Source organism: Labrus mixtus, chromosome 17 (genome assembly GCF_963584025.1).
Source record: "Labrus mixtus chromosome 17, fLabMix1.1, whole genome shotgun sequence".
Lineage (NCBI taxonomy): Eukaryota > Metazoa > Chordata > Actinopteri > Labriformes > Labridae > Labrus > Labrus mixtus.
The window spans coordinates 19,444,282-19,465,784 of NC_083628.1; the positions used below are offsets into that span (position 1 = coordinate 19,444,282).

The 21,503-nt window shown below is 43.3% G+C and overlaps 1 protein-coding gene across 3 annotated transcripts; it reads left to right on the top strand.

Annotated features, from left to right (window-relative positions):
- The first annotated feature begins 1,392 nt into the window (after nucleotides 1-1,392).
- LOC132992120 (leukemia inhibitory factor receptor-like) lies at nucleotides 1,393-17,313 on the top strand. 3 transcript variants are annotated; one of them, XM_061061267.1, is made up of 18 exons: nucleotides 1,393-1,552; nucleotides 1,625-1,791; nucleotides 7,638-7,789; nucleotides 7,866-8,019; nucleotides 8,562-8,828; nucleotides 8,928-9,057; nucleotides 9,612-9,745; nucleotides 9,846-9,991; nucleotides 10,790-10,943; nucleotides 11,584-11,645; nucleotides 11,995-12,211; nucleotides 12,681-12,872; nucleotides 12,964-13,065; nucleotides 13,153-13,320; nucleotides 14,728-14,856; nucleotides 14,954-15,047; nucleotides 15,159-15,222; nucleotides 16,424-17,313. In XM_061061267.1, the coding sequence occupies exons 2-18, from the start codon at nucleotides 1,719-1,721 to the stop codon at nucleotides 16,874-16,876; spliced, it is 2,691 nt and encodes an 896-aa protein (XP_060917250.1). In that variant the 5' UTR covers nucleotides 1,393-1,552; nucleotides 1,625-1,718; the 3' UTR covers nucleotides 16,877-17,313. The 3 variants fall into 3 exon arrangements, with proteins under 3 accessions (XP_060917250.1, XP_060917251.1, XP_060917252.1); XM_061061268.1 differs by having other exon boundaries at nucleotides 12,693-12,872; XM_061061269.1 differs by lacking the exons at nucleotides 1,393-1,552; nucleotides 1,625-1,791 and adding an exon at nucleotides 2,524-2,880.
- The last annotated feature ends 4,190 nt before the right edge of the window (nucleotides 17,314-21,503 follow it).

Genomic DNA, 21,503 nt, shown 5'->3' on the forward strand with positions numbered 1-21,503 from the left:
AGATCCATTCCCAGGTATTTCGCATGAAGCCTTATGACTTTGAGCTCCTCAGAGTCACAACAGTACCTGGCACTGGGTCAAGGTGTGATAAAAAAAAAAAAAGGTTTTAGTCTGAGGGGAGGAACTTCTTGTAAATTAAAACAAAGAGTCCATCTACCCCGGATTTAGTATTTTTTGTATAAATGTTTAACATATAGTCCCAGAATCTTTAATGCTGAATTAAAACCATTACCTCTTTATTATATCAAATTTACCTAAAGTGGAGAAAGTTCTGTCTGGACTGTTTTTTCGAGTTTTTTCAAGCTTGAAGCCATCCATCCATCAATCCATCAATCTATCCATCCATCCATCAATCCATCCATCCAATCACCCATCCATCATTCTATCCATCCATCATCCATCAATCACTCCATCAATCCGTATTGCTTTTCCAGTTTATGGGTTGCGGAGTATAAAAAACAATCATATTAAAGTCTTGTTTTCACCAAGTGGTCCGTTTGGCGTTTCCACTGTCAAAAGTTTGGATTGGTACCAAAATAACAGATCTGTACCACACTACTTTTTTCTGTTGGGGTGCCAAGCGTACCGATCTGCCCTAAAGGGTGGAGCTAGACCAACTGCAGTCCATTGATTGGTCGAAAGAATCATCACTTCCTGTGCGACAAAAAAACGTGCCATGTTTAAATATCCTGTGGATTTCTAGAGAGTCCTTTAAGGCGGAGGCAGGAAACACCAGATGCTGGACGCCCTCCATCGTGGCCCTTTGTTTACTGCGCCATGTTCTTCTCCCTTTTTGAATTTACCAAAATGTGTTGTGTCAAGCTGTACTGAAACGGGACCGCTTGGTGGAAAGGGAGCTTATATAATAATCTTACTGTGAAATGAGTCAACATGAATCCAAAACGTATTAAAAATGAATTCATCCTTGATCTATAAAAGAAGGACGGTCATACTGTACACACATCACATGGTGCAGGGTATCCTGTATTTAACCATTATTTTAACTTTTAGTTTCTTTATAACATTATCAGCTTTCTGACCCCGTCTTGTTTGACTTCTATTTAAAACTTTCTGGATCCCAGAATTCCTTTGTCTGCATGATGAAAGCTTTCAGGAGAGACTGATAATGAGTGTTTTCCAGCTGGCTGCATGAGTCATTAAAATAATACCTTCAGAGGACTTCTACGTCTGAAAAAAAAAAGAGCAACCACATCAAGAAACTAAGGAATAAAAACACTGAGTTCAGGTCTTGCATGTCTGATCTGGTCACAGTGACTCATGATTACCAGAAGCTGCCTCTGCTTCCTGCTCTGAGGTCCACATGGATTTCACAACATCTCCTTCTCTCTCTCTCTCTCTCTCTCTCTCTCTCTCGCTCTCTCTCTCCAGCACAAATGCATTTTGTAAGCATGCATCATTGGCTTCTTTGGAAGGGAGTTAAGCCTCTGTAACTTGATACTGTTACTCTTCCCTTGTTTGATTCTCAGCAACAGACGTCAGAGTAAACTTATTCTCTGTGCAGGATCAGAAGCAACCAGCCAGAGTCCCACATGTAAGAATTTTAAGTTATCTAATTTGTCCTTGGAGTATCTTTTGGCAGGTATACTGATATTTATGTACACAGTTTTCAGGTGTAATCAGAGGATTTTTATGGTGAAAAGGCTGAAAACAACCAAATCAAACGCAGACCACAATCAGCCACAGTGAGGAGGACTATAATGATCTCGTGGTTATTACTGTTTGTCTCACTGTTTTACCAAAGCACACAAGATGGAATTGGGAAAGAAAAAGGTGAGTACGTCTTTTTTAATCACTTCTAAAAACCTGCAGATGTTGTCTTAGTACATGAATGTCTCCAGATTGTCGAGTGGATTTAGTGTGAAGTTAGACCGTTCCTTTAAGAAGACGATGTGCTCCAAACTTGTTTACATTCACTCATGATAGGGAGGAGTTTTCAGCCTATTTATATTACTTTTCATGTTTGCTTCCAACAGTGCAATCCTTTTTAATAAGTTGTACTGACACATTATTAGCACCAAGAATAGACAGAGTGAAAGTATGTAAAGAATGCACTGCTGGAAAAACTGGTGCAATTTAGTCATCCCCCTTTAAACGGGGCTGAAGGAAAAAGGGCTGATGACTGGGTTTGACTGTCTAAGGCCACTATTACTGTCAGGAAAGTGGGACACAGGTTTGGACCCAGGGATGTCTTAAAGTTATCCAAGAAGGATAACCACAAAAATCGCAAGCGATAGATTGGAGGGGGGGTGGGGAACAATGAAATAGTATAGAGCCAAAACACCCTTCTAACTAATGCACCGAAAATTATTAACTAAACCACTGCTGCCAAGCAGCTGACTCAAAACTAAATTGTCCGGGAGACCCAGAAACAATTCACGAAAGTAAAGGCTGCCAGGGAGGCCTTAAAACTCAACACAAAAGGCTGGGGTATATCAACTACCCAGCACCCCAAATTATTTTAGCAATAGACACAAATACACAGTTATTTGTTTATGAACACACAGACAACAAGCGACAACACAGGGAGAACCTCTCACTACCTCTGAAGGTGAGATAATGAGTCAGCACAAAGCACTGAATTCCAGGAGTATAAATAAGCTTCCCACACCTGGCTTTAATCAAGGCCAATCAGCCACAAACACACCTGACTCTGCACTTAGGTGATTCAGTCACCAACCCCAGTGAGAAGCCAGAGAGTGTGTCCTTACAGGACCCCTCCCTCTAAGGAATGGCACCTGACGTTCCAGCAGGACCATCTGGGTGGTGGCGACGAAAGTCCCGAATAAGTTCCGGGTTCAAAATGTCCCTAGCTGGGACCCAGGCACGCTCCTCCGGACCATATCCCTCCCAGTCTACAAGGTATTGCATGCCCCGTCCCACTCCACGACTTTTCAAGATGCGCCATACAGTATAGACTGGTTGGCCCCCTACCAACCGGGGCGGAGGTGGTGGCCTTACTGCTGGCACCAGCGGACTAGAGCAGACTGGTTTGAGGCGAGACACATGAAACGTGGGGTGAATCTTCATAGATCGGGGAAGCAGGAGTCAAACAGTGACGGGGTTAATCCTCCGAATGATCTTGAAGAGGCCGATGAAGCGTGGCGCTAATTTACGTGACTCTACCCGCAGGGGCAGATCCCTTGTAGAGAGCCAAACCTTCTGCCCAACTTGATATTGTGGTGCAGGACGGCGACGCCGGTCAGCATACTTCTTCTTTAGTGCCACTGAGCGTTGAAGAGCTGTCCGGACCCGCCTCCAGGTAGCACAACATCGCTGGATGTACTGCGCAGCGGAAGGCACCCTCACATCTCTCTCCTGTTCTGGGAACAACGGTGGCTGATAACCATACTGACACTCAAAAGGAGACAATCCTGTGGATGCAACCTTACTGCTAGAAGCTCCTTGCTCCCTACATCATAATTTCTCTCGGCTGGCAGGAGACGGCGAGAGAAAAATGCACAAGGAGCTTCTAGCAGTAAAGTTGGCCTTGGAAGAGTGGTGCCACTGGCTTGAGGGTTCTGAGCATCTGTTTCTGGTCTGGACAGACCATAAAAATCTTTCCTATATCCAGCAGGCCAAATGCTTAAACCCTCGTCAGGCTCGGTGTGCCCTCTTTTTCAACAGGTTTGACTTCACCTTATCCTACCGCCCGGGTTCGAAGAATCTGAAGCCCAATGCCCTCTCCCGTCGATTTGACCGTCCAGTCAATGACGGAATTCGTCGTACTATAGATTTCCTCAAAAGGAGATTCTGGTGGCCTCGGATGGAAAGAGATGTGGGAGAGTTTGTGGCTGCTTGTACGGTTTGTGCCCAAAACAAGACATCACAACAGCCCCCTGCTGGTCTTCTCCAGTCTCTGCCTATCCCCCATCGCCCTTGGTCACATGTGGCCCTGGATTTTATTTCAGGCTTGCCCACCTCAAAGGGGTTCACTGTCATTCTGGTGGTAGTAGACCGATTCTTGAAGGGGGCCCACTTTATCCCTCTCTCAAAGCTCCCTTCAGCCCTGGAGACCGCCCGCCTTGTGGTCCAGCATGTCTTTTGCCACCATGGCCTTCCCCTAGACATTGTGTCAGGCCCACAATTCACTTCCCGGTTTTGGCAGGCATTCTGTTCTCTGGTGGGTGCTTCTGCCAGTCTGTCGTCAGGTTTTCATCCAGAGACCAATGGCCAGACAGAACACACTAATCAAACGCTTGAGAGAACGCTCCGTTGTCTGGTCTCCTCGAACCCAACCACTTGGAGCGATCAACTTGTCTGGGCAGAGTACGCATACAACACCTTAAATAATGCATCCACAGGATTGTCTCCTTTTGAGTGTCAGTATGGTTATCAGCCACCGTTGTTCCCAGAACAGGAGAGAGATGTGAGGGTGCCTTCCGCTGCGCAGTACATCCAGCGATGTCGTGCTACCTGGAAGCGGGTCCGGACAGCTCTTCAACGCTCAGTGGCACTAAAGAAGAAGTATGCTGACCGGCGTCGCCGTCCTGCACCACAATATCAAGTTGGGCAGAAGGTTTGGCTCTCTACAAGGGATCTGCCCCTGCGGGTAGAGTCACGTAAATTAGCGCCACGCTTCATCGGCCTCTTCAAGATCATTCGGAGGATTAACCCCGTCACTGTTTGACTCCTGCTTCCCCGATCTATGAAGATTCACCCCACATTTCATGTGTCTCGCCTCAAACCAGTCTGCTCTAGTCCGCTGGTGCCAGCAGTAAGGCCACCACCTCCGCCCCGGTTGGTAGGGGGCCAACCAGTCTATACTGTACGGCGCATCTTGAAAAGTCGTGGAGTGGGACGGGGCATGCAATACCTTGTAGACTGGGAGGGATATGGTCCGGAGGAGCGTTCCTGGGTCCCAGCTAGGGACATTTTGAACCCGGACTTTCGTCGCCACCACCCAGATGGTTCTGCTGGAACGTCAGGTGCCATTCCTTAGAGGGAGGGGTCCTGTAAGGACACACTCTCTGGCTTCTCACTGGGGTTGGTGACTGAATCACCTAAGTGCAGAGTCAGGTGTGTTTGTGGCTGATTGGCCTTGATTAAAGCCAGGTGTGGGAAGCTTATTTATACTCCTGGAATTCAGTGCTTTGTGCTGACTCATTATCTCACCTTCAGAGGTAGTGAGAGGTTCTCCCTGTGTTGTCGCTTGTTGTCTGTGTGTTCATAAACATAAACAAATAACTGTGTATTTGTGTCTATTGCTAAAATAATTTGGGGTGCTGGGTAGTTGATATACCCCAGCCTTTTGTGTTGAGTTTTAAGGCCTCCCTGGCAGCCTTTACTTTTGTGAATTGTTTCTGGGTCTCCCGGACAATTTAGTTTCGAGTCAGCTGCTTGGCAGCAGTGGTTTAGTTAATAATTTTTGGTGCATTAGTTAGGGTGTTTTGGCTCTATACTATTTCATTGTTCCCTACCCCCCCTCCAATCTATCGCTTGCAATTTTTGTGGTTATCCTTCTTGGATAACTTTAAGACACCCCTGGGTCCACACCTGTGTCCCACTTTCTACCTATCTACTGATAACAGTATTGTATTTTGTTTTAGATTTTTAAAAAGTTGCCAGTTCACATGGCAACACTTTCAAAACAACCACCATGCACAGGGATCTGTAAAAATGACTGTAGTACACATGCCAGGCCAGTAGTTGGCGATGTCACTTTGTATTGAAAAAGCGCGTGCATGCGTACATACTCTTCCTTCTACAGAGCGGTGAGGTGTAAACTTGGCTGATGCATGAAAGGATGGTGAGGTGGGAGTCATGCCAGTAAACATTTTCACATCTAGAATTCTTGAGTCCACCATTGTAGTTGTAGTCCAACTAGTTGTGCATGGCTATTGTCTAAAAACGTTATGCACATGTCATGTGCCAATGCTAAAGTGAAAGAAAACTGCAGTTTGTCAACTGTCCACTTGGTGCACCTGAAGTCACATACACACCCCATTCAAAAAAAGCATGTTTTACAGCATGAATTAACACATTTACAGCCTGGTTCGAAAACCGATAAAGGTCTGATGGCCACCCCTGGATCTACCTCTGATTCTCACCAACCTCTTCCATGTTAAATGTTCCTGCTCTTTCTTCAGCTACCTTCAATATTTTGTTCCCCCTTTCCGACCTCTTGAGTCACCAAACGACTTGTTGAAGTACTGCATGGCTAAAGCATGGGTCTACAGGATTACATGACGGAGAGATGTAGGTAAACGTTTGATGTTGTACTTGGAAACTTTACGTTTTTCCTATTAATCCTGCTCCTCTGCTTCCATCTCCACCTCCATTTCCTCCTTGTGCCTGATCAACGTGATGGTGGCACAAATAGCAGCAATTAGTTTGTGAATGTATCTTATAAAGGCAGCGATTAATATTCCCATTTTCAGCTGGTACATGATCATTTTTAAAATTCTGACACATGCTCGTTAGGTTAACTGGTGACTCTAAATTGTCCATAGGTGTGAATGTGAGTGTGGCTGGTTGTCTGTCTCTATATGTCAGCCCTGTGATTGGATAGTGATCAGTCCAGGGTGTAAACCCGCCTCTTGCCCAATGACAGCTGGGATTTGCTCCAGCACCCCCACAACCCCGAACAGGAAAAGCGGTATAGATAATGGATGGAGGGATGGTTGATGTCAGTGTTCAATTCAATGGTTACTGTTTGTATATCCAGAACCTTCTAGTCAGCTGGTGCCCTGAAATAGAGCAAAGCGGTCTCTCCTGTGGTCGGTTCTAAAAGGTCAGTTTGTCTCCAGTTCTCATGCCCTCTGGGGGAATCTTCTCAGCGGCCACATATTTATGGTTTCTATAAAAAATTTAAAAACACAAAAAGACATCCTTGTTTGGTAAAAACATCTATTAACCCAGAGAGCAATAATGAATGTGTGACCAAACAAGATAATAAAGAGTGCTTAAGTGAAGTGATTCTATGGCTCACTTTGAGTAAGTTTGACATCCACAGGATTCGTCTATGGCTAGGCCTTACGCATTTTTCATACTAACAGCAACAAATCCTCCAAACCAAGTGTAGCCATATGAATTTTGTTGTTCTCCTCACTTCAGCAAAGAAGCGTTCCTTAAGTCTCTAACGATAGCAGGCAACAGATCAACCTACATATTTAAACAAATGGAAAAAAAGGGTGTAACAGTTGTAGTTTGTTTGACAGGAGTCTTTAAAATTACTTATTTAAATTATTTCATTTTTGGGCGGAGGTAGACCGGCACCTCCTGTTTTTGTGAATGGAGTCTGGTGGCTGTTTACGGTTACATATCCTCTTCCTCTCTTTTACAAAAAGATCTATCTCTGTCAGGATTCTTTCTCTGATGTTGTCAGACGCTCAGAGTAACAATGACACAAACTACAGCTTTTACTGGACGTGCTTTGATCGGTCACATATGCCCCAAAGGATTATGTTGGAGCTATTTCAATGCATTTCACTGCTGCTTTCTGAAGCAAACTCCTCTTATTGTCATTTAGTCTGAAATCTATTTGAACAAGAGGGCCCAGGTTTAACAATACCCCCAATGACCCTCCAGTCAGCTGTCTGTGTTTCTGTTCATGAAGGCCTCACAGATTGAAGTGTCTGGGAGCAGTACATTCTTTAAACTTTTCCTTTTCCCCTCAGGTGTCTTGCATTGTGGACCCCAGAATCTGACACTTGAAAAATCTGACCAGATGATCCTGTCGACATGGGAGGACGACCCCTCCTGCTTTGCGCTGCGAGACGTGCTGATCTACGAGCTGGTGGTTCTAATAGAAGAACAAGAAGTCCATCGTGTAAGAGTTTATTTACAATTTAAAAAAAACCTCAGAGTGGTCAAAGAAACATTAATCTGACTTGCTTTTGTTTTAGGATAAATTGGCTGTGTCGCCCGATCAGATCGGATCTACTCACTCCTGGAGCTGGACGCCATATTTGGCGTTGGAGTGCGCGTCCCACTCTGTCAGGATCAGCTCACGATACAACAACCGCACAAGTCCATGGACGCAGGAAAAGACTCTTCCTGGTACACAATTCACTCACTAAACTGTATTTTGATTTCAGAAGCATTCCTGCAGTCATTTTTCACATCAATGCAAAGTCTGGGAATGCAGGAAGCAGAGGAAGGACCCAAAGGCAGATTCAAACAGGCAGGCGGTCAGAATTCAAAGATTGATTGTGCAGACAGCTAAACATGTTGCAGACAGGAAGGCGGATCCAGGTTTAATTACAGATGAAATCCAAAGAGGAATCATGAGAAGTCAGAGCTGTAGATTTAGAAATAGGAACTATTTAATGTTGGTATCCCGTCAGTGCTACTTTTCCTTATTTGTCCTGCTTTTCAAAGCTGTTTTTTTTTGCACTACACAGCTTAGGGAGAGGCTTCCCTGTTTAGTTGTTTTCCACAAAGACAATAAAGACTTGAAATCTTGAGGGAAAGTCCAGGGTATGCCTGAGAAGAAGATGTTGAAGATGGAGAAGATGTGGGAGGAGAGACCAGGATGACAGAGTATGAAAATGTGCTTTTAACCACACTCTTTGCGATGCTAAATCAAGATTCTTTTTCAGGGAGAGGAGCCTCCAAAAAGCCGCAGGTTTTCCCCCAGGACAAAGTGTTTGAGGTTGGCCGTCATGGGAATTTCTGCTGCATCATGCCTGCAGGGGCAGTTTTTGACAAAATGTACATGAGTGGTTATAACAATTTGAATATGAAAACAAGAAAGATCAACAATCAGACGTACGTTTTGACTGTCCTCCTGGACCAGCCGTCAAAACACAGCTGCACCAATGTAAAATGTCAAACATCCGACTACGGGGCGTGTGCTTACATCGGCTGTAAGTGTAACTTTGTTTTGTGCACAATTCTGTTGTTTATTTGGAGCCTTAATCACAATGAAATATGTTTCTTTACTTTTCTAATTTGTCTTGATTCAGACCGTCCTGATGACAGAGATCTTCAGTGTGAAACTCAAGATCTGGAATCAGTCGATTGTCTCTGGACAGTTGGAAAAGAGACGTACCTGCCCAAACGCAAGTTTTCAACAGAGTATCAGCTAAATGGAAGGTAGGCTAAATGTTAAAGGGAACATAGTATGAAAAATCCACTTGTAAAGTCTTTCTGAACATAACCTGAGTGTTTACCGACCCACAAAATGTGAAATAAACCCATCCAGTCCTTTGTGTCCAATGCTTCGTTTCAAATGTGCTCTCCTTGTGATGTCACAGTGGGATTCTGGTAAAAAAGAAATCTCCTCCCCTCCCCTGGTATCTCCACCCATGGACTCCACCCCCAGACTAGAGCAAAACCTTTGCGCAAGTCCGCCATTTTTATTCTGGCTAGTGAAGGAGTGATGTCTACCAGGAAAACTCAGGGGAGGCTCATTACATTTAAAGAGACACACACACCAAAACGGAGCGTTCTGAGAGAGCTGCTTTATACAGGGTCACAAACCTGTGGTGCTTGTAATAAATGTGTACGTTTTGAAAATAATTAGCTGTTCAGTTGCTTTTAAATGCTGTTTTTCTTTCTTTTGCTTCCATATTACAAGTTTGCTTTTGGTCACAAAAATCAAGCAAATTACATGTACATGTACACTCTTGGTGTTTCGTGTGTTTTAGTGATTGTCCAAATGGTTCGAAGGGGAGATGTTCTCAAAAAATTCAAGAAGTCGGTGAAAGAACCTGGACGCTAACAACCAAAAATAATTTAGGGAAAAAGGAGCTAACAGACAGAGCAGACCTGATGAAAAGAGGTATGAAGTGTACTTTCTGTTTGGTGCTATACTTGTCAGATTTAAAAAAAAAAAAAAAATTTAAAAGTCAATAAATTCTGTGTATTTTGTTGTGTTTCAGTGCACATGTTTGCTCCAAAGGGAGTGTCAGCTTCAGCTGTGAATGCCAGAAACGTCACCCTGAGCTGGAGCTGGAAAGTGCAACGATACAGCAATCTTAATATTACCTGCCAAGTAAACGTCAGCCATTTTGAAACAAATACAATGGTGAGTAGACAGAAGAGGGAGGGTATCTCTACAACTACTGAAGTGGAATTCTAATATATTTGATAATTGGATATCTTTTACATGTTTTTGGACCTTCAATATCTGAAAGGTATGGAAAGTTTTGATTGCTCCAGTAGATTGCTGCAGCTGCAAAACAGGCTGTGAACACTGCCTTCCTGTCGACCAGTAACTCCAGTCAAAGAAGGTCTGACATCATAACAGAAAGTATCTCTACAGTTTCATCGCTGTTTCCAGACTCCCTCCTTCCCTGGTGTTTTTGAAGAGAGTGTTTACCAGCTGTGTCTGCTTAAAAAAACAGTATTACTCTCATAACAAGATAGTGAAGGTCTCAGAGGATCCTTCTGTAAAGTTGTCAGACTCTTGAACTAACCTGAGCCTGTCAGTGACCAAAACAACAACTTTAGGTGGACATACTCTTGAAACTGCCATAAAAGACTGTTTTGCAGCCGCCAGCAGAAGTAATCTACCAGAGCAACTCATGAATGTTTCATTTTCATTTTTGATTTAGACCGCAACTCTGTAAAAATAGAGCCTGGGTTAAAAGGTACCCAGCGGTTAGGTCGTACCCAATGTACAGAGGCTGTAGTCCTCCAAGTGGGTGGCCCGATTCAAGTCCGACCTGTGGCTCCTTTCCAGCATGTCGTTCTCCATTCTCTCTCTCTCCTGATTTCCTACTCTATCCACTGTCCTGTCTAATTAAAGGCAAAACGCCTGAAAATTAACCTAAACAAAGAAGTACCAATCTAATATAATCCTTGTCCATGCTGTGTTTTCAAGAGTGAAATCTTTGGAGTTGGCCTTCTTTCTGTGGTTGTGACTGATTTGATACCAAACTGGACTTACAATGTGGCAGTAAGATGTGGAACAACAGAACATTTCTGGAAATGGAGCAACTGGAGCTCAAGTGTCAACTTCCACACGAGGGGGGATGGTAAGTGTTTAGATTATAGCATTAAAGGAAGAATGTGTAACATGTTACACATAAATATATCAGAAATCCAGTATCTCCTGTGTAAATGTGTCTCTGAGTCATGACTGTCTACAATGAGAGAGAAGCTCGAGTCCCGCTGGCTGTGTTGTTGTCAGAGTCGTGTTTACATGGACGGGACGGCCGGCTCCTCCCCTTGTGTGTAAAAGCTGTTTTAGTCAAGGACTAGAGAGAAGAACATACTCACTGATTATTTGGATGTTAGTAAGAGTTTTTAGATCACGCTCATTCTGTGTCAATTTATCTGCAATGTGAAGCTACGAGCTAACTAAAGAGCGCTAACATTAGCATGCTAACACAACAATGCAGGACACAGGTGATTGCAGCTCGAGCAAAGGACAATTTTGTCTGCTGCTTGAGCTAAACTCCTTTGTGTGAACGCGAGTGGAGAGGGGGGTTGGAGGTGTGTCTCTGGAGGAGAGCAGCGACTTCAGTATGGAAGAGGTGTCTCCAAACAGCAGTTTGTTTTGGTTTCATGCTGGTGCTCAAGGGAGACATCTACTGGATCAAAAAGTTGCACATTCTTCCTTTAGAACATGCAATCTCTTTTTTCCTGCACGCTGATTGTCCATTTGTCCCACAGTTCCAGATGCCCTCGACGTGTGGATGCAGGCGAGGGATAACCAAACTGTGATTATTTGGAAAGTAAGTCAAATAGAGTAGGCACTGCTATTTTTAAGCTTGTATGTATTTGATGAAGGACACGTGTCTTCTTTTCAATTGAGGAAGAAGTTTGTGACATGCTTGGTTGTTTAATTATATTTGAAAGATTCTCTTTTCTGAGGTTTCTTGAGAGATGCTTGGTCAGAACTTCATTAATAAAAAAAAAACAAGAATTTTAAAGTCTTTCCTATCTTGTCTTCCACAACGACCCGACAAGGAGTAAATTTGTACTTTTTAAAAATCTGTCTATTTTTGTAGTATGTAAAAGATTTAAATTTAAAAAATCTGTTTTTGCCAGTTCAGTTAAAGTCCTGATGTTTTATTTCTTCAGGAACCCCAGGCCAACGAGAGTCATGGAGACATCTTAGAGTATGAAGTTAGCTGGACAGAGACCGCAGAGAGAGAGCGGCTGAATAAAACCAAAGTGGATCACAACAGCATTTCCCTCACTCTCGACCCCACTGAGGAGCACATCGTCACTGTGTCAGCCAGGAATATAAACGGCAGCTCATCCCCGACAACCATCGTCATCCCCAGACGTAAATCAGGTATGACTCTTACAGAGCTGTGTGAGTACAACATACGTCGTTATATAATATATATATATATATATATATATATGTTGTAGGTCGTTTAAATTTAAACGACCTACAACAGCAGGGTAGAACAGAGAATATGTGCACTAAGACATTGGTTCTCAACTAGTGGGTCGGGACCCAAAAGTGGGTCTCAAAGCCGTTTTCAGTGGGTCATGAGTGTGTGCCTGGGAAAAAATGGTGTCAAAAAGTACAAAGCCCTTTTTAAACTAGTTTGATTTGTTCAGTTTCTTGCCTCCATCACATGTTTTGTAACGTCTACTGCACACATTTTCATTCATTAAATCTGATTGGTTGAAAAATATCAGAAATTTGGGTCCCCATTTCTCATGGAGGAGTCGGTGGTGGGTCCTGAGGCTAGAGGAGTTGAGAACCACTGCACTAAGACGTGTTCACGGCTAGAAATTAAAATTCCTAACAGTGTTTCTTCCAGATATAACCAATGTGGAAACTGATGGAATAATTGGCAGCGATGGCGGCTTCAATCTGTCCTGGTCTGTCAGCTCTGCAGCCAGCTGCGGATACGTGGTGGACTGGTGTCCTGCGTCAGAGAGCTGCCGAGTGGAGTGGCTGAAAGTGCCTCCAAATGTGACAAACACAAGAGTGTTTTCAAGTGAGTCTTAATCTTTGCCAACACCCACAGTGACACATGATTGCATTCTTGTTGCATCATTTTGTCTCATTTTGATATTTCTTAAGCGCAGAAAGTTTCAAAGCTGGAGTGAGATACTCTCTGTCGGTGTACGCCTGCACAAACAGAGCTCCAGTGTTGTTAGAACAGAGGGAAGGATATACTGAAGAGAAAAGTAAGCGGCTGTTTTCTTAACAGACGTGTCATTTCAACAAATCATTTTTTCCCCAAACAATGATTCACACATATTTCTCTCCGTCAGGAATAGAAGACGGCCTGTTTCAGTCATTGAAATGGAACCAGCGCGACTCAGACGTTGAGATATCCTGGGAGCCTGTACCTTTAAGAAACCAGACCGCTTTCATTTATGGATACGTGCTTGACTATGTTGACAACAACAACAACAACAAACTTCTCAGCGTCAGCACAGGTAGTGTGACACCCTGTTGATACTACTACTGCTAATTGTCTTAAATACTGCTAATAAATATCTCACTCTGACCTTCAGGAGCAACAATCATGTTTGTACAAAACACTATGGTGCTGTATTTTAAACTGAGGCACTTTTTGAAAACAGATCTTGAGGTGAAAATGACAAGTAGGTAAAGAAGTTTATTCACTCCTCCAGTAGATTGTTTCAGGCTGCAGCAGTGAAACGACTTTAACTTAAAACTGATCAAAGTGCGTCCACTAAAAGTTGTTGTTTTTGTCCCTGCAGGCTCAGTTTGTTATTCTAAGTGTCTTGACATCTTCAGAGAAAGGATCCAAAACAACAACTTTAAGTGGACTTACCTTGATTGGATGCATTTGCTTCCACAGATCATGTTGCAGCCATTACAGCCTGTTTCACTGCTGCAGGCTGAATCAATCTTCTGGAGCTTTTAAAAAAAAAACTTTGTTGGGTGGGGGTGTTTCTGCTGTAAATGTTGACTGTGGATTATTTAGGATTTATTCGGCCGAGGTCAGACAACAGCAACAGAACAAACATGGCTGACAAACTTCTCTTGTTAACAGTCTTGTTTATATTTTATTAGCAGGTACAGCCTACACTTTCTCTTCCAGTTGGATACACTTCTAAAAGGCTAGATTCATGAATATTCATACTAATAAACTTAGTTATTTAGACCCTGAAATATGTAAAAATGGGGGCGAGATCAAAATATTAAAATGAATCTTTAATATACTTTGCAACACACAACTCCAGTTCTTCTGCCTTCATAAGCAGTTTAAAAACATGCAAGGCAACGGTTTATATAAAATACCTTCATGAACGAGGCGCCGGATGGCCTATTAGTAATGATGCACGCCTCATGTACAGAGGCTACAGTCCTCGTTGCAGCGGCCGTGGGTTTGAATCCGACCTCGGCCCTTTGCTGCGTGTCATCGCCCGCTCGCTCCTTTCCAACATTTCCTGTCTCTCTTTAGCTCTCCGATCAAAAAAAGGCAAAAAGGAACAAAAAATATATGAGTAAATGTTACATTGATGAAAACATTGTAATATTAAGGACTTCATAGGAATAGTTAAAAAAAATAATAATAATAGCTTACAAAGCTTTTCATGCCATTATTTGAGGGACAGGATAGTGGACAGATGGAAACCAGGGACAGAGAGAGAGTGGAGAATGACATACCTAAAGTCGGACCCAAACCCGGGCCGCCCGCCTCGAGGACCCTCTGCTCATGCTAGCACCCTAACCACCCAGAAAAGGCCCTTAAAGCTGCACACGTGATATAAACGTTGCATAGTAAAATGTTTAAAATGCTCGTTTTCATGAAGGGTTGTGAGCTGAATGTTTATTGGTCTCTTTGAAAAACACGTCTCTTCCTCCCGGTGTAGACGATCCTAAGGCCTCCAGTCTGACAGCAACAAACCTCAACATCAACACCTACACCTTCACAGTGAGGGCAAAGACAGCAGCTGGAGAGGGGGGAGCCACAACCATCACCGCCACCTTGAACTCTCTGAGTATGTTTCCTCTCTTCTCTTTGAACGTGTGGAAGTCACTTGTCTGGAGTCAAACAAAATGTTCATCTGATGGTGTTTTTTCTGGTCGTTTCACCAGCTGATAACCTGATCGAGATCGTTTGCGTCTCGTTGGTCGCTGTTTTCGGACTCCTCTCCCTCGTCACCACCCTTTGCTTCAGACACTGGTCATGGTAAGAAGGTCAACACATTCACAATTTCACACAGTAAGATCAATCGTCACCTCTGATGAAGTTATTTTAATAAAATGAAATTAATTTTTCATACATTCTTACGTCCTACAGTATCAAACACAAGGTCTATCCTCCGATACCAACGCCGGTGTTGAGGGACAAATGGTTGACAATGGTAGGTTCTTACATTAAAGGGACAATAAACTAAATGTACACATGAAGGTTAGTTTACTCTTCGTAAACACTAAGAAACATAGAAAATAGTATAGTCATACCAGTCAGTGCTGCCAGGGATTAGCACGCCCAGGCCCCGCCTTCTCCTGCCACCTGGTTGAGAATGCACCCGACCTCCATGCCCCTCCCTGTGGGTGATTGGCCTACAGGGCCGTGGCTCCATGTAGTTCTTTCTACCTGGCTCCATGGAGGTAAGGCCAGCCAGTTGATGCTCAGCTCTGTCTCCAGGGGGGTTCCCGGGTTTCCATCGTCCGAGTGAGGTGGCTGTTACCTATTTCTTCCGCTTTAAAGGGGATTTGTTGAAATCTTCCCCCGGTACAATTTAGCCTTGGAGGACCCTACAAGGGGCTAGTGCCCACGGACAACACAGCTACCTGGTTCACTTGGACACACAAAACCCTCCTCCACTACATTAAGGTGGAGATTCTGAACGCCTCCCTATGCTTCCTAAAGACACCTATAGTATCTCCTATAAACCTATAACTCATCTGTTTTGATTTTAAGGGATAGGAGTTCCTAAAAAGTGGCATGGCTGATATGACTGCAAGCGGGCATGTTGTAGCGGTTTGTCAGGAATCTTAAGGCCGTCTCAGCTCCACCTCTTTGTCTGTTGTTAGGGTTACGGTCGATCAAAAGATAGGCTGAGATAGCCCTACCAATATGGCGACCGCCTTCTTAAGCCTTCAAAATTCACTGAGGTCAGTGAGACTACGCCCATGCTTTACACGGTCTATGTTTAGAGCACTAAAGTACAAATCGAGCTGTATTATCTGATCCCTGATAGAAAAAAGGTGGAAGTTCAAATGTGTATCATTCTAATCCAAATGAATCCTGTGGAACCACCAGGACCAGGGCCCCAAAAAAGCTGCTGGCCAAACCAGAAGTCTTGCAATATTGGCGTTCTCCCCCAAAGGCCAAATCAGTCAGAAAACAGCTGGTGGGTTCTGACTGAGTTGAGCTCAGTATGTAGCTTGTGAGACTTTAGGGAATGAAAGACTGTGTAGAAGGAATCCTTTGATATTTGGTGTTAATAAAGTTTATCTTCCTGTTGTGTAACTTTTGGTTTTTCAGCCTTTGCACACTCAGATACCTCCAATGTTTTCAATGTTTGTGAGATATTTGTCTGTTTTGTGTTTTTTAAGGGTGAAAATCGATGTCATCATCTTCGGGTGGATCAGTTCCCCCACAGTGAGGCTGATGTCATGGATGTCCCAGAGCTGCACAAACCAGGAGCACCAGTGAACGATTATGTGATCCAGGAGAACCTTCCTTATGTTTCTGCACACACACAAACTGAGAAGAGTTACTACAACCAGCCTGTGAGAAACTGCATCCCACAACCCTCCTCGGCCATCCACCCTCCGTTCAGGAGTTTATTCCCGAACCCGTCATATAGTCTGACGATGGTGCCGGGGTATCAGTTGTGCAGCTCGGGTCCTGAGCCTCAGGGGGGGACACATTTAGAGAAAAGCAGTGATGGATACCAACCTCAGAGTGAGGCAGAAAGCTCCTCTGTAAATCAGACAGACGAGCGTCCAGACAGTCCCATGTCCTGTGTCTCCACCTACATTCTGCTACCACAGTCACCTCAATAATAACACTTCACAGATTTCATATTTCATATCTTAAACCCTCCCAGTCGGAGCCTACAGGTGGATGCTGGGGTGGAGGTGGGGCTGAGCAAGAGTGCAGTACTGGTGCAGGGCAGAACTGGCTATGACAGAGCAGAGAGGGCGAGACCAGGAAGGAGGTGTTTGGATAAAGATGCACGTCAAGTGTAAAGTCAGTGCAACTCGAGTCGCCTGCCTGAACTAGCTGGAAGGCATCCTCTCGTTTCTTGTTTGTATCACTAATAGGATCTGACTGTGCAGCAATCTGACACAAATTAAGGTACAGAAATTATTATTTTTTCTCTCAAGGTGAGATCCCTTCTTAAAAAGAAACATCTGTGACACCACCTTCCTCAAAGGTGGAGTCAGTAGAAATGTTTGTTGCAGCTTGTAAACACAACATTCAGACTCTCCTCCTGGGCCCATCAGCACCAGAAGCGTACATTCACAGGTGACTCTAAAGTGCCCCGTAGGTGTCAATATGACTGTGGCTGGTTGTCTGTTAGTCCTGCTGTGATCGACTGGCGTTCAGTCCAGGTCTACCCCGACTCTCGCCCAATGACAGCTGGGATCAGATCTAGCACCCCCTGCAACCTCAAACAGGGAAAAGCTGTACAGACAATCGATGGACGGATGTCTGAAAAATTCCATTGAATATGAGTCAAAGTGTGTTATGTTATGTTTCTGCAGCGAGCACTAGAGGGAGCTAAAGCTACATGTTAGAGACTGGACTCAGTGCAAACTGGGACTGTGAAGTGCACAGTTGAGGTACAGTTTTTTGTATTCATGTTTGTTTTAATACTTGAACTTTATGACATCTTGTAGACAATCACTGTACACTTAATCCACTGTCCTGACTTTTAGGTTACTGTTTATAAGAGAAAAGATTAAAACCGCTGTTGTTCTCAATCTTTTGTCCTTTTTGGAGGGTGGGGTCTGTGTGGGACCTCAGATTCTGTGAGGGACATCAGAGTCCGTGTGAGACCTCAGAGTCCGTGAGGGACCTCAGAGTCTGTGAGGGACATCAGAGTCCGTGTGAGACCTCAGAGTCCGTGAGGGACCTCAGAGTCTGTGAGGGACCTCAGAGTCTGTGAGGGACATCAGAGTCCGTGTGAGACCTCAGAGTCCGTGAGGGACCTCAGAGTCTGTGTGGGACCTCAGAGTCTGTGTGGGACCTTAGAGTCTGTGAGGGACCTTAGAGTCTGTGAGGGACCTTAGAGTCTGTGAGGGACCTTAGAGTCTGTGTGGGACCTTAGAGTCTGTGTGGGACCTCAGAGTCTGTGTTGGACCTCAGTTAATTCTCCTCTAATCTCCTCAAACATTTTGATTTAAAGAAACATTTTAAGATGAGAGAGGCTGACTTATCTAACACTCCCTCTTAAAAAACATCAGAAAAAGAGAACATTATGAAACATCGTACAACCTACATAAAATTAGCTTCACATTTAACAGCTCCAATACTAAAATGTTACAAACCTAACGATGGATTAGTGTCACAATATACCGGCGCTGGATAGAATCATGAATAAATACTTGGTAACACTTTCAATTAAGGTCACAATATTCATCATAAACTAGACCCTTGTTAGCATGCTAATTAGTAGCATACCAGCTGCTTTTTAGTCATTTTTAAGTGATTATTCTACATGTCCATCGTCTATAGCTAACAGGTCATTAACTAAGAGTTTGACCTCCTAATTACTTCTTATTGATAGAAAGTTATGAAGTTGTTGAACATGAATTATGATCTTAATATTCTTTGTTTACCTCGACATTATGAGGGCCAAACTAAGCAAAGCATATTAAAGCAGGGTTGGTAATTTTTCAAAAACGCTTTGATGAAAAAGATGTGCTTTGAGTGTGGGTTAGTGCACGCAAGAGGTAGAGGTAGAGCAGGGAGACAGGGAGGCGTCTGATTGGTTCATCAGATTGGTACCTCGTGACAGACATTGGTCGAAGTTTTTACAGTCTTACAAACTGATACAGATGATAGATTTTCTTTGTTCCTTTTTCAGAGAACATGAATTATTAATTTCTGTCAGGACCTAAAGACAATTTCTACCAAAATCTTAAAAAAGTGGATCTGGAGGAAATGACCAACCCTGCCTTTAAAGTCATAATTCATGTTCAACAATTTCCTACTTTACTTTGTTCAGTCATTAATCATGTGCAGATCAAAAGGAAGTTTCTGTTCAGGTGTTTCATGTTTAAAGGGGTTTAATAATTGAAGGATTAACTTCTCTTTACTCCTGTAGTCTCTCTCTCTCTCTCTCTCTCTCGGTATGATGTCATCACGCCCGTGTGTTCAGATGATGTCATGGCAGCTGATAACTTTCAGATGTGTGAGAGAATTTTTCCATTACCTTCGGTGGACTCTCGCCCAAAAGACAACAACATCCGAATAACCTCGGAGTGAAGTCAGTTTCACTGCGAACAAAAACATTGAGGCACAAATTCACGTCGAGTCTCACAATAACAAACAATTTCAACCCGAGAATAAACGTTTTCAACAATACGTGCGTTTGATTTCATGGTCACTTCAAAGTCGTCTTGTTCATGTTTCGTTTTCGACAATGTTTCCCTCCGCTGAAGGAAAAAAATCACACCACAAATAGACAGGGATAACATCTGCTGTGTGTGTGTGTGTGTGTGTGTGTGTGTGTGTGTGTGTGTGTTTGGGATGCTCCACCTACAGTAAGAACAGTAATTACTTCACCCTGCCAACGTAAACACACTAATCTTTCATCCCACACACACCGGAACACACACACACACAAACACACACACACACACACACACACACACACACACACACACACACACACACACACACACACACACACACACACACACACACACACACACACACACACACACACACACACACACACACACACTGATACTCTTGATGTAATGAAACATTAATCAGCTGATTGATTTCTTCACCAGTTATAACAGTATTTGTTCTCCCTCATGGTCACGTCCTCCATGATCAGTTACAGGGACACAGACTTTAAAGATGGCTGTTCACATATTAAAGTTCCAATCAGTAAGATGTGTAGTGAATGAAATGATAAAGTGAGTTTACTATATGATCAGACATTAAGGAAACATGTTATGTTGAAGTGCTTCTCTGACAACAATGCAGCAGCCAGTATGTCCTCCTTCTAACTTTAGATTCTGGTCCTGAATGATCTGGATTTGTTTGGACCAGAGAAGGTAGGTGGTTTTAAGGCACCCCCACACGGCCGTTTTGGACACCCCTCGGTTTGTCAGATATGAGAGCAGTTATCAGGTCAACAGGTGTTGCAGTGATGGAAGCGGGCAAGAGAAGTGGTTCAGATAGAAGTGATTGTACCCGACCTAAAAAGCCTCTGCATGTTTCTAATAAGCTCCACGAGCAGAAACGTGCTCAAACTAGGATCAATATTGGAGATGTTTTTGAAAAATGGAGAGAGGTTAGAACACAGAAAGGTTTACAGACCGATGCAGAGCTGGATAAACACTGAAGCTTCAGTGTCCACCACATGGTGACCTGTGTGAGCAGTGTGAGACCTGTTGCTCCTTTAAGTTTTGAAAATGGCTGATTTGAAGACAGAGCTAATAGAATAAATAAAACCAAAAAGAGAGGTTAGATTATTTCTAATATTTGACCTTAAAAGGAGGTTCAATAAGATCAAATATATGAGGGGAGAAATGTAATTGTAATATCCTGGAAACAGCTTCACTTGGTGTTTACACACATGTTCAAAAAGTTAGAACATTTTCTGAAATTTCCAAGGTGAGCTGCATCTGTGAACAAACAAGATAATAACTTTTTGGAACTTCAGGGGCTCTGTACTTTTCTCTCTTCATGACAACATCATTTTTAAACAACTCACCTGTAAGGCTTAAAGTCATGTATAATTAGGGGTGTGTGGCCTCTTTAAATGACAGGTGTGAGATGCTAGCTGTCTGCTAGGTGTCACCTCAGCCATACAACAGCCCCTGACCTTTAACCTCTGGGCTGTGTCTTATATCATTTTACTGAGATGTTAGCTCAAATTAGCAGCTGTCTGTGTCAGAGCTCACCACACCTGGCTAGTGTGTCTGCTTCTTTGTTAAGAATACACATCAATATTTGGGGTTTCCATGGTTATTTAAAAAAAAAAAAAAAAGACTTAGGCCTACTAATAAAAAAAGATGGAGACGTTTTGTTGTTGTACTTTTCCATCTGAAAGCAGAGGTGTCGACATGTTTGGACAGTCCCTCATTATGATGAAGAGGATTTACTTTCAGGGCGTCGAGTCGTGTTTTTTTTAGTTTCAGTGGAGAAAAAAGTGTTTTCATCCTTTAATGTTTCCCTCTTTAACGTTGATTTTGTGTAGGCTATTTTAAAAACAGTCAGATTTTAATAAAGTGATGTCAATCATAGACAATATTATTATGCTATTATTACTTTAAAACTGTGTAAATAAATGACTTCTTCATATGTGTTAATAAGCTAATGAAAAGAAAGCGTCAGAGTGAGTCACTTTCTGAGGAATCGTGTGTGTGTGTGCGCGCGTGTGTGTTTAGTCCCTCTCTCTCTCTCTCTCTCTCTCTCTCTCTCTCTTTCCCTCGCTCTCTCTCT

Excerpts from the sequence above, each read along its gene's own strand:
- LOC132992120 (XM_061061267.1), top strand. The coding sequence starts at position 1,719 with ATGATCTCGTGGTTATTACTGTTTGTCTCACTGTTTTACCAAAGCACA. Across the intron at positions 8,020-8,561 it reads GCAGGAAAAGACTCTTCCTG|GGAGAGGAGCCTCCAAAAAG; the intron begins GTACACAATTCA and ends ATTCTTTTTCAG. Across the intron at positions 11,646-11,994 it reads AAACTGTGATTATTTGGAAA|GAACCCCAGGCCAACGAGAG; the intron begins GTAAGTCAAATA and ends TTATTTCTTCAG.